Source organism: Lytechinus variegatus, chromosome 7, assembly GCF_018143015.1.
Source record: "Lytechinus variegatus isolate NC3 chromosome 7, Lvar_3.0, whole genome shotgun sequence".
Taxonomy (NCBI): Eukaryota; Metazoa; Echinodermata; class Echinoidea; order Temnopleuroida; family Toxopneustidae; genus Lytechinus; species Lytechinus variegatus.
In genome coordinates this window covers 21,016,274-21,025,751 of record NC_054746.1, presented here as the reverse complement: position 1 = coordinate 21,025,751, position 9,478 = coordinate 21,016,274, and the positions used below count along the sequence as shown (strand labels likewise).

Sequence of the window (9,478 nt, the reverse complement as noted above, 5' to 3'; positions counted from 1 at the left end):
TTTTTGCAACTATGTCAAATGCTTAATATACCTCTGTATATCAAAATATATGTTATTGCAGAAATCTTATATTCATGCGCCGGGCCCGTGCTCACCCCCCCCCCTCTCCCGGTCTCTCCCTCTTCAAGTAAGTTGTTTCCCAATCTATCCTCCCCAGAGATGCATTATCTCCCTCTTCTTCTCATTGTTTTCCTTTTCTGAGCATTTCTCTTTATTTTCTCATCAACTCTTCCCAGAGCTGTTTTATCACTTCTCCTTTGCATTCTTCTCCTAATGTCTTGGTCTCTGACCTCCTCTGTCTCCCCTCATCCACTCTCTCCTTCCAAGAGTCATTATCATCCCTTCTCCTCTATTTCTCAGTTTCTATTTTCCCTTCTTGTCTCCTAATCTCTCTCATGATTCTCCTTAACTTCAATTTACTTTCTTCTCCCTCCCATTCCCTCTCTTGCTCAGTTCTCTTAAAAAACAATATTTGGTGTACTTAAGTCCAGGCAGTCAGAAATTCTCTGTCAGTGAAAAAATGTTATATCAAGAAGTGGTTCCACACACTTTTTTTTTAATCAATGGGGATTTCTTTTAAATAAATATCAATAAAACTTATTGACCCTTTCATACTTGTGTATTTTCTTCCACTCTCATTAATCTATTCCCAGTGTTTTTCAAGATAAAATAAGAAATATTTCCTGCTTTTTTTCACAATTTCCAAGGTCTCATTTCATTGATTTTCCACACAACATCAGCATCTCTTTCACATCCATCACACTCAACTTTACATAATGATTTCTGAGTCATGACAAAAACTGCTACACACGTGAACAAAGATTGGTTCGTTTTTGGTCTTTATGTATTAAAACAGATTTTCATACTGCAAATGTTTTCAAGTAGGCTTGCAGTTCTATCATCACATGGAAAGATATTCACAAAAATACAATATTATATCTTACATACTAAATGTACATTTACACATATTTGACATAGGGACAGAAATTATACAGCAAACAGAAATTTTGATTATGAGAATGAACAGAATGATATAGAATGAAATCAACACTTACATAATATAATTAATAATTTCTAGTCATGGAGTAATAATTTTAATGCCATTCAGTATATATCAAGAAACAAAAGCTATATCAATTAAGAACTCAAGGCATTATCATCTACATTATATAATCATAATTAGAAAATAAATAATGATTGGAAACAGAAACAAAATTGTACATTTCGTAGCATGATTTATATCGTACATGATAAAGATCATACAAATATATATATAAAGATATATTTCTTTAGTTTTTATATGTACATAGTTCCCTGATGAAACAATGCATAGATGCCATATGGGAAACATTGATTTTGCAATGCAAGGTTTGTCATCCTTCATCAACATGTATTTTTAAAAAGAATGCTGAAAACAATCGTTTTTCAGACTATTGGTCCTGCTTCATTATGACACAACACACTTCTCCTCCATCATTCAAATTTGCTCCTTAAATATATCATCACACACATAGATTAAGCTCATTTTCATTTTTACATTCTCTAACACGTTAACTTCTGTGGTTATGATTCCCATTAGAAAAAAAATAAATGAAGTTAATTAATCATTTAACAGCATGAATCATGTCTAAGTGTTGGACTGCCCCAAGAAGGGTACAACATTCATACATTGGGATATATTTCAGGAATCTCTAACAATTATATTATAATATATGATTGGATAGCACATGCAAGAAAAAAAAATGAAAACTACAACATAAGGTTCTAATGATGATAAGGGTGCATAATGATGAATGCCAGCAATGTCCACCTATCAAGTAAAATGCTGCCATTAATGTCATAATCATGGACAGGCCTACAACTTGACCTAATGTTCAGGACTTGACATGTGCCTTCATCCTTCACAGGACATGCTTTATAAACATAATTAAATTTATCCACTCCTCATCAAGAGAGCAACTCTATAAAATCTCTAAGGCCCCCCTAAAAATGTAACATATTTTATGGAAATATTTTGAATATAACAGATGTTTTTTGTATCAAACATGAATAGTTCAGTATGAATATATCCTCTAAATATCAAGAAAAATAAAGTATGAATGGACCTTAAGGATCAAACTAAGAAAGAATTTGCTTGGAGTTTTTCCTTAAGCAAAAGAGAATGACCAATCCTCACAAGAGTTATGAGTTAATGCTTCCCTCTCCAGGTCATCAAATGAATGTCTAGGATCTAAATGAACAAGGATTTGCAAGAGGGTTTTCTTTTTCATACGACACAAAATGACCAGTCAACATGCCAGCATTTGAGTATTATGCCCTCCTCTACAGGTCACCAAATGGACGTCTAGGCTCTAAATGAAGGATTTGCTTGAGGACTTTCTTTTGTTCTTGTAATGGAGCAGACAGGATGTCAGCATAGCGCAGGGAGGTGGAAGATTAAAAGGGTCAGATATGAATCTTGCTTTTTCTTCACCTTCAGGCTTGAGTCTTTCCTACCAAACCCATGACAGTTCAAATCAGTTTACAGCAAAATAAATAGAGTCCATCCAGTCATTGATATGATGGGTATCAACATTGGGTCTTAAGAAAGAGGGTGCAGCTAAAGGAAGTTTTCAACATTTTGCAGTAACACAAGCCACTCAATAGAGTCATTAACACAGAGATTAGCGATTGATCATAGGACTGATACTTGTGATCGGTAACAATGATTTTCATGTGCGAGCCATCACTGAAATCAATTGTATGATCAATTTCCAAGATATATGTTGTGGGTTTAGGAGTTGATTGAAAGTAACCGACAACAAATCCCAGGAAAAATCTACAAATTACAAAATAATGACTACACTGAGGTCTGTCTTACAAAGACTTTTCAATTGCGATTGATCTGAGATTCCCATCTCTTAACTACACAAATTGAGATCAATAACAATAATTGAGATCAATAACAATTTCAATTCGATTTGAATCTATCACAATTCTTTGTAAGACATGGCCCTGGTCTACCATCAGCAACAACATTTGCAGCAGATGATCAAAAGATGAAATCTCCAATCATATTCATGCAAAAATGAATCAGTGTATTTCAGCACATTAAGGCATTTGAGCAGCAATTAAAGACATGACATATGCTCCTTTAACAAAGGTTCTCTAAATGGCAGTTCTCCTTGGCGGAAACAGACATACATTGGGAAGTCTGAGACCTTGTAGCATGGGGAGTTCATGTTGCCGGAATGTCAGGAAAAGAGTGGGGGTACCCAGTAGGAATCATGAAATGTTGGTCAAGGTTTCATGAAAGTTCTCTCTGAAGAACATGCAATTCAAGGGCTGTTTACATCTTCTCAACTACAGTTATTGTCACAAGCTGACTTTCCATAAGATGAATAATGACCAGAGTTGAAGTGATTTTTAGACAAGGGGGTATAACATAAATAATTCACCTAATATTGACGATAGTTCGTATGTTACATGACACAAGACGTTAAATTTGCTTCTAATAATTCAAATTGAAATGAATCCAATGACCAGGGTAATAATATGCTGTAAAGCACTTTGAGCCATTATGGGAAAAAGCGCTACATAAAAAATAGCTATTATTTAATAACCCTGAAGTCAAAAAGATTCTGTGGTCCCAGGAAATTGTACTTTACAGTTATCAATATATTAGGCAGTTTAACATATGAGTACTAAAGCTAAACTATTCAAAAGGAAGATATACTTTTCCTGAAAATAGGGGACCATCCGACAATAATAAAAGCATAGTGTTTCACCAGTGGGCTTAATTTTACAACTGACTTGCTTTGTTCAATACATGTATTAAATTAATAATAAAAATATATTGTATAATAGATTGCTTGCTAAGCTGTATAATGCAGGGCACTTATCTGAAAATAAAGTTGACTTGGGCCATTATTCAACTTATGCTGAGTCAACATTGGGAAGACTTTTTCATCATTATACAAATAAATGACGAAAGGATACCAATACAATCAGTATAGTGGGGAAACCAATGGTTCAATAATTGTGTATTGCAATCATGTTTTGAAGAGTAAAGACACCATAATATGTAATGCCAAATTTAATAAATAATCTTGGTATTAAGACTTTAACTTGAACTTAGTAAGAATACCCCTTTGTTTTTAAAATTGAGTTATGAATATAAAAAAGTGCCATAATCTTGAAAGGATGTATCGTCTGCAAGGAGTTCTTATCATTTTGTCATTTCTACATACTTGTTCCATGAATAGCATGTTTGACAGACATGATAAGGCAGAGCCTGATCACATGATCTCATATTGGCATGAAGAATGTTGATGAAATATCAAGGATATCTCCTTAATCCAATGTCTTCCATCCATTTCCAACTTTCTTTTGTTCACTCAGAACATGATTTTATTCCTGTGCAATCTAGTAAATTGAACATACAATTGCTATTCATTTAGTACATACTTCACAAGGAGAGTTGAACACGGTAGTTTCAGTTTCTATCAACCTTTAAAGTAAGATTCTTCTAGCTCTTAAGTTAAGTAGATTCTAACCTTAAATTAAGTTTCCAACCTAGAAATTAAGTAGGCATAATTTCATCACCTTCGAACCACACAGTTTATGGACATTGGTATGCAAAACATGGGAAATTATTTTGTCTAAAATCACAACGTGCAATGTGAATGCAATCATCATGCAATTCAATTAAAACTTTGAATAGGTTTTATTGACCGTAAGCGACATTAAGTGCATTGTTTAAAAGGGTCAATTTCAGCAGTAACTATGAGCTGTTTCTGAGATAAGCAATACTTTAAGATAGAGATCATATGACAAAATGACTTGACAAATTCCTTCATTTCATTCGGTAAATCAGATACATAACCTCAGCATTCCTAAAAGTCTTTCACAGTTTGCCTCACCTGACAATAATTTCCTGAACTATACTATTGAAGTTCCTCTCCAAATGGGTGTGTGTTCTAAAGTCTAAAGAATTCACTTTAGGAATAAACTTATTTGAATCATCAAAATAAATCTAAATCATTTTTTTTTCTAGACTTGAAGTAAAAGGAAAATTTAAATTCATTGACAAGGATAAAAATGTATCAAAGTCAGGAATAACAATAGCAAAATATATAAATGTCATATAGGTCTTAGTTAAGATGTCGTCTCCTCAATAGTGCATGACAAAAATGCTTCACTCCCTTGGGAGTATATATTGATTCAGTACATCTCAGCAGAAGCAAGATTTTATTGCTTTCTGTCCAGCAGATAGTATGCATATTTATGCACCATTAACCTTTCATAGTGACCTTGTAATTAACTTATGTATTACATGTATTTCTTTCATAGCAAACAAACCCCTATGCAAGGTACTGACAGTGCTCTAATATTTTCCCACTAGGCCCTGCAACACAAAGATTTGTGATTAATTTAATGATTGTAACAATCAGTACGATTGGTGGATGGTTATTACTTTGAGCAGTAAGTGCATGCAACAATAATTTTGATTGGCCATAGCCGTTCTGTGATTAATCACACATATTTATGATACAAGGCCCAGCTCTGCTCAGGATTTAAGTACTTCATTCTCATTGGTAATCATCTTAATGCCCAGTTTGGGAGTGGCAAACATAGATTGATGTCTTTAAAAGGACTTCACTTTGCAGTGAAGCCTTTTATCCTGACTTTTTAAATAATTCATGCTGGATTTTAGTTGTGCATTAAGTTGTGTGCAACTAACAAGCAGCTTTATGAAATGTCTTACACAAATATGAGAGATTTGTACTAAATTATATTATTATAGAGATATGTTTGACTCAATTACCAATCATGAAATAATCCTGTGGTACTTTGTATTGAATAAAAATCATCACACAATTCCTGTTACTTGCACAATTTTACAAGCATAAACAAAATTATTCTTTTTAAATGATTTTTTAGGGCTTTATCTTACCACAATATAAATGCTTTTATATAGCATGTAATAAGGTCATGTATCTCAAATATACAAAGTTACCAAATCATATAATATTACAGAAGCTGCAGAATGCTACAAAAAACATGCTTAAATAGTATCTCACTGCATGCATGAACCAAACTCACGTTATTGCAGTTCATAGACCTTCATCTAAAAGTAGCGCAAGTTATAATCTCTGATTACATTAAAGCATTTCCCATGGTTGTTGCAAGGAGATTTATTTCAAGATTAATTCATTTTCAGAAGTCGACCCCAAGCATAAAGACCTGTGATCATTCTATCTACTGGTTGTCTACCTATCTGTCACAATGATCTTCCAAGCCCGTAATCCACATCCCTATGATTTCCCCAAGGATTAACTAATCCAGACTCTTGGATCATCACGTCATGGTGATTAAAAAGACAGACAAAGAACAATAAGCTGAACATTGCCCCAAATGTTGTTCCTGTTTCAACCAAGAATGGCTGTTCATCAACAAACTTGCATTATATTGGATTTAAAGGTTTCTTGTAAGAATACTTATCAACATAGAAGAATGATTTGTCACTTACAATAAAACAGTCTTCGTGGTTAACCGTTTCATTATGGCACTGAAACCCCATGTTTACAGAAGTATGTATTTCTCAGAGTATCAATCAAGCCAATAACTGTACCCAATGTAATTCATTTATTAAGTACTTTGGGGCTTACGGAGAAAGGGCAGTATACATAGCAGAGTAATAATACACTATTATTACTATACATAGCATAGTAATGATAATAAATTGAGCTGAGCACCTTGTATCTGAAACTGAAATCATGAAACTTATCAATGACAACCTCAAATGAAACTATCAAATTTGCTTGGCTGATTGTAAAATTGCCAACAAAGCATTTTTCTTATAAAAAGTCTTATGAAACATTTCCCAAATTCAACAACTTCCCAAAACAAAAAGGTATGTCATCGATGCCAAGGATCTTTTTATAATGTGTTTCCACTGTTATTTGAACATACTTTATAACTCCTAAATAGAGTATTTCCGACTGACAATAAATAATAAGGTTAAAAAAAATCTCATAAGTCACAATAAATAACCAGCCATTTGTGGTCAACAATATGGAGAAAGCACTGAAATTGAATATTAAATAAGTATGTATTTGTGACCCTCACTTCTAAAGTGGAAAAGGCATTTGGCACACAGAAAGCAGGGAATCTAAAAAAAGGTGAAACACCAATTTACAATTTGGAAAAATTATTCAACTGTTTATCAGATGACACAATGATAGTACAATAAACCATGTTAAGAAGACCACATATGTAGACTATAAACATTGTCTACATGCCTAAGAGTAGAAGGTGGTCTATTCAGGTTCTTTCTAAATGTTTCTAAATGAGAAACAAAATTATCACCTGAAACATGAATGGTAGATATGTGGTTCTTTTACTAGGTGATCATCAAAGCATGTTTAAAATTTATTGGCAATGTGATGGTTTAGAAACCAGGATTATTATCAGGACAATCAGGCTCAAGCGCTGAGGATATCTACAAGCCATCAAAGACCACAGATGGTCATGAGAAGATGCGATTCTTTCCAGGAGAATCAATAAGTGAGGAACAATTTTCATATGTCGATGACATCCATGAGCTCTCAAAGACAACAGATGGTTGTGTACAGATCATAATCTTTCCAGGATTATGATGAAACTGGGAACAACTGTTGATGACATCTATGAAGCTCTCAAAGACCACATATGCCACAGGCTAGACTGTCTGCATTTCTATACCAACAGGGAACATCAGTGTTCGAAGTTCTTTTCTAAGATCAGAAGGATAAGCTACTTGACTGGTTTATCCCCTTGGTAAATCCAATCCTTGATCTGTTTGAGTTGGACTGCTGCGGATGCTGATTCACCTTGCAACCTCAGGCGTTCCTCCTGGAGTTGGCTGATTTTGCTCTGCATGTCTTCCTTCTGTTTGCGTTCCTGGAGTTAAAAAAAGGGGGAAATAGACAATCATATTTAGTGGATTTGAAGAAGCCTGTAGTAAAGCAAAGGTTGGGAAACTGAGGGTGGGGATCATGTTATGTCATCCTGTTAAAAAAAATATTACAAGAGTACTGCAATATATTTTTCGATATGAAGTGTAGAAAGTCCTCACTTATTTAAGACTTTCAATATCAAATGAATACAACTTTTATACTTCACATTTCAAAGATATTTCTTTCTCTTTCAACAGAATTTAGTTTTCATTTTCTAAACACAACAAATTTGAAAATTACACATCCTCATCCTAATTTAAATACAAATACAGATATGTGAAACACATGAAACAAAAAATCAAACAAACATACACATGCCCCAAAATCTATGTCTATCTATTTTCAATCAATGGAAATACTCTTTTTAAAGCCATTGCATTAAACTCACTCAACAAAATGATTAAACCATGCACTATATGTATTTGTTTGTATTCTCCAAGGAAGAATGTTATATTTTTTTGAGCCACACCTAGAACTTTAAGCTTGCGTGTCTTATCTGCTTAATGCACATGAAGAGGGGTCATCATTCATGTATTATTCATATATGATTCAGATCCTATACAATTATCCTACTCATAATCACCAAACAGGAACATATTTTGCGTCCAATCCAATCTTGTCATAAATAATATTAATCAATTGCAAGGCTTTTGAATTACTGAGCCCAGAGTAACGGAAGGCTCCTTTCACAATAACTTTGCCTTTTCCTTCGAATTAAAATGTTAAGCCCTTTGTTCTCCTAATTTGCTTTCATATATGTTTGGTGTTGACAGAATCTCCACTTACAGTAGGTAGTACATTATGTTTTGGGAAAAGTAAAACTCTTATGCCCCAACCATTCAAAAACTTCCTATGAATCACATGTTCTCCATGAACTATTTTGGTATATCAAGGTACATTAAGACTTTTTTTAGGCAAACCAAAATGTTGGTTGTAATGAATTAAGTTGAGACTTATTTCCTGAATATGTAGCATATGTGAGCCTCTCCTCCACTGCACCTTGGAACGAGGCAACCAATGTCTGCTACTTAGAGGCCCACTCAAGAAAGGAGTAACAATTTTTCATTAAAAAATTCAACAATTCTGATCTGCTGTACCTCAAGGTTTGCAAAGTCTATTGTTCTAAACTCAATCCCAGCTTCCGATAACATTAATTAATGAATTTAAGGTAAAAAGAAGGCAGACAGAATAATTCAATTAAATCTAACTTTATCTCTGGCTTTTTTACAAGTTTCCCTTTCCTGCATATATAAACATTTACCACTCCAATTAAAGAAAAAAAAAATCATATTCCACTTTTTTGGGTTGTTTTCTTGGGTTAGAACTCAGCACTGAAGCAGATTAGCAAAATGTAAATGTTTGTCAACCTGCTAAAAATAATGCATCCTTCTATAATGTAAAAAATATAAATGGAGTTAATTTCCATCTTAATAGTTTCCTTCTAATACTATTTCAAAATCTGCATGGGGAAGTATACAGTGGCATAGTCTCTGTCTCCC

General features: G+C 33.7%; 1 protein-coding gene and 1 long non-coding RNA gene across 9 annotated transcripts in view; both read right to left on the bottom strand.

Moving 5' to 3' along the window:
- Nucleotides 1-830: 830 nt before the first annotated feature.
- Nucleotides 831-5,885, bottom strand: LOC121418715. The gene is made up of 2 exons (XR_005970505.1): nucleotides 3,333-5,885; nucleotides 831-3,297 (listed from the first exon to the last, which is right to left on the bottom strand). It is a non-coding gene; the product is annotated as an uncharacterized LOC121418715 (long non-coding RNA).
- A 38-nt stretch (nucleotides 5,886-5,923) lies between these two features.
- Nucleotides 5,924-9,478, bottom strand: part of LOC121418714 (signal-induced proliferation-associated 1-like protein 1) — a 93,763-nt gene continuing 90,208 nt past the window's right edge. For all 8 annotated transcript variants that reach the window (XM_041612782.1, XM_041612778.1, XM_041612777.1 and 5 more), the window contains one exon: nucleotides 5,924-7,923. In XM_041612782.1, the coding sequence (XP_041468716.1) occupies nucleotides 7,777-7,923 (147 nt within the window). In that variant the 3' untranslated portion in view covers nucleotides 5,924-7,776. The remainder of the gene's footprint in view (nucleotides 7,924-9,478) is intronic.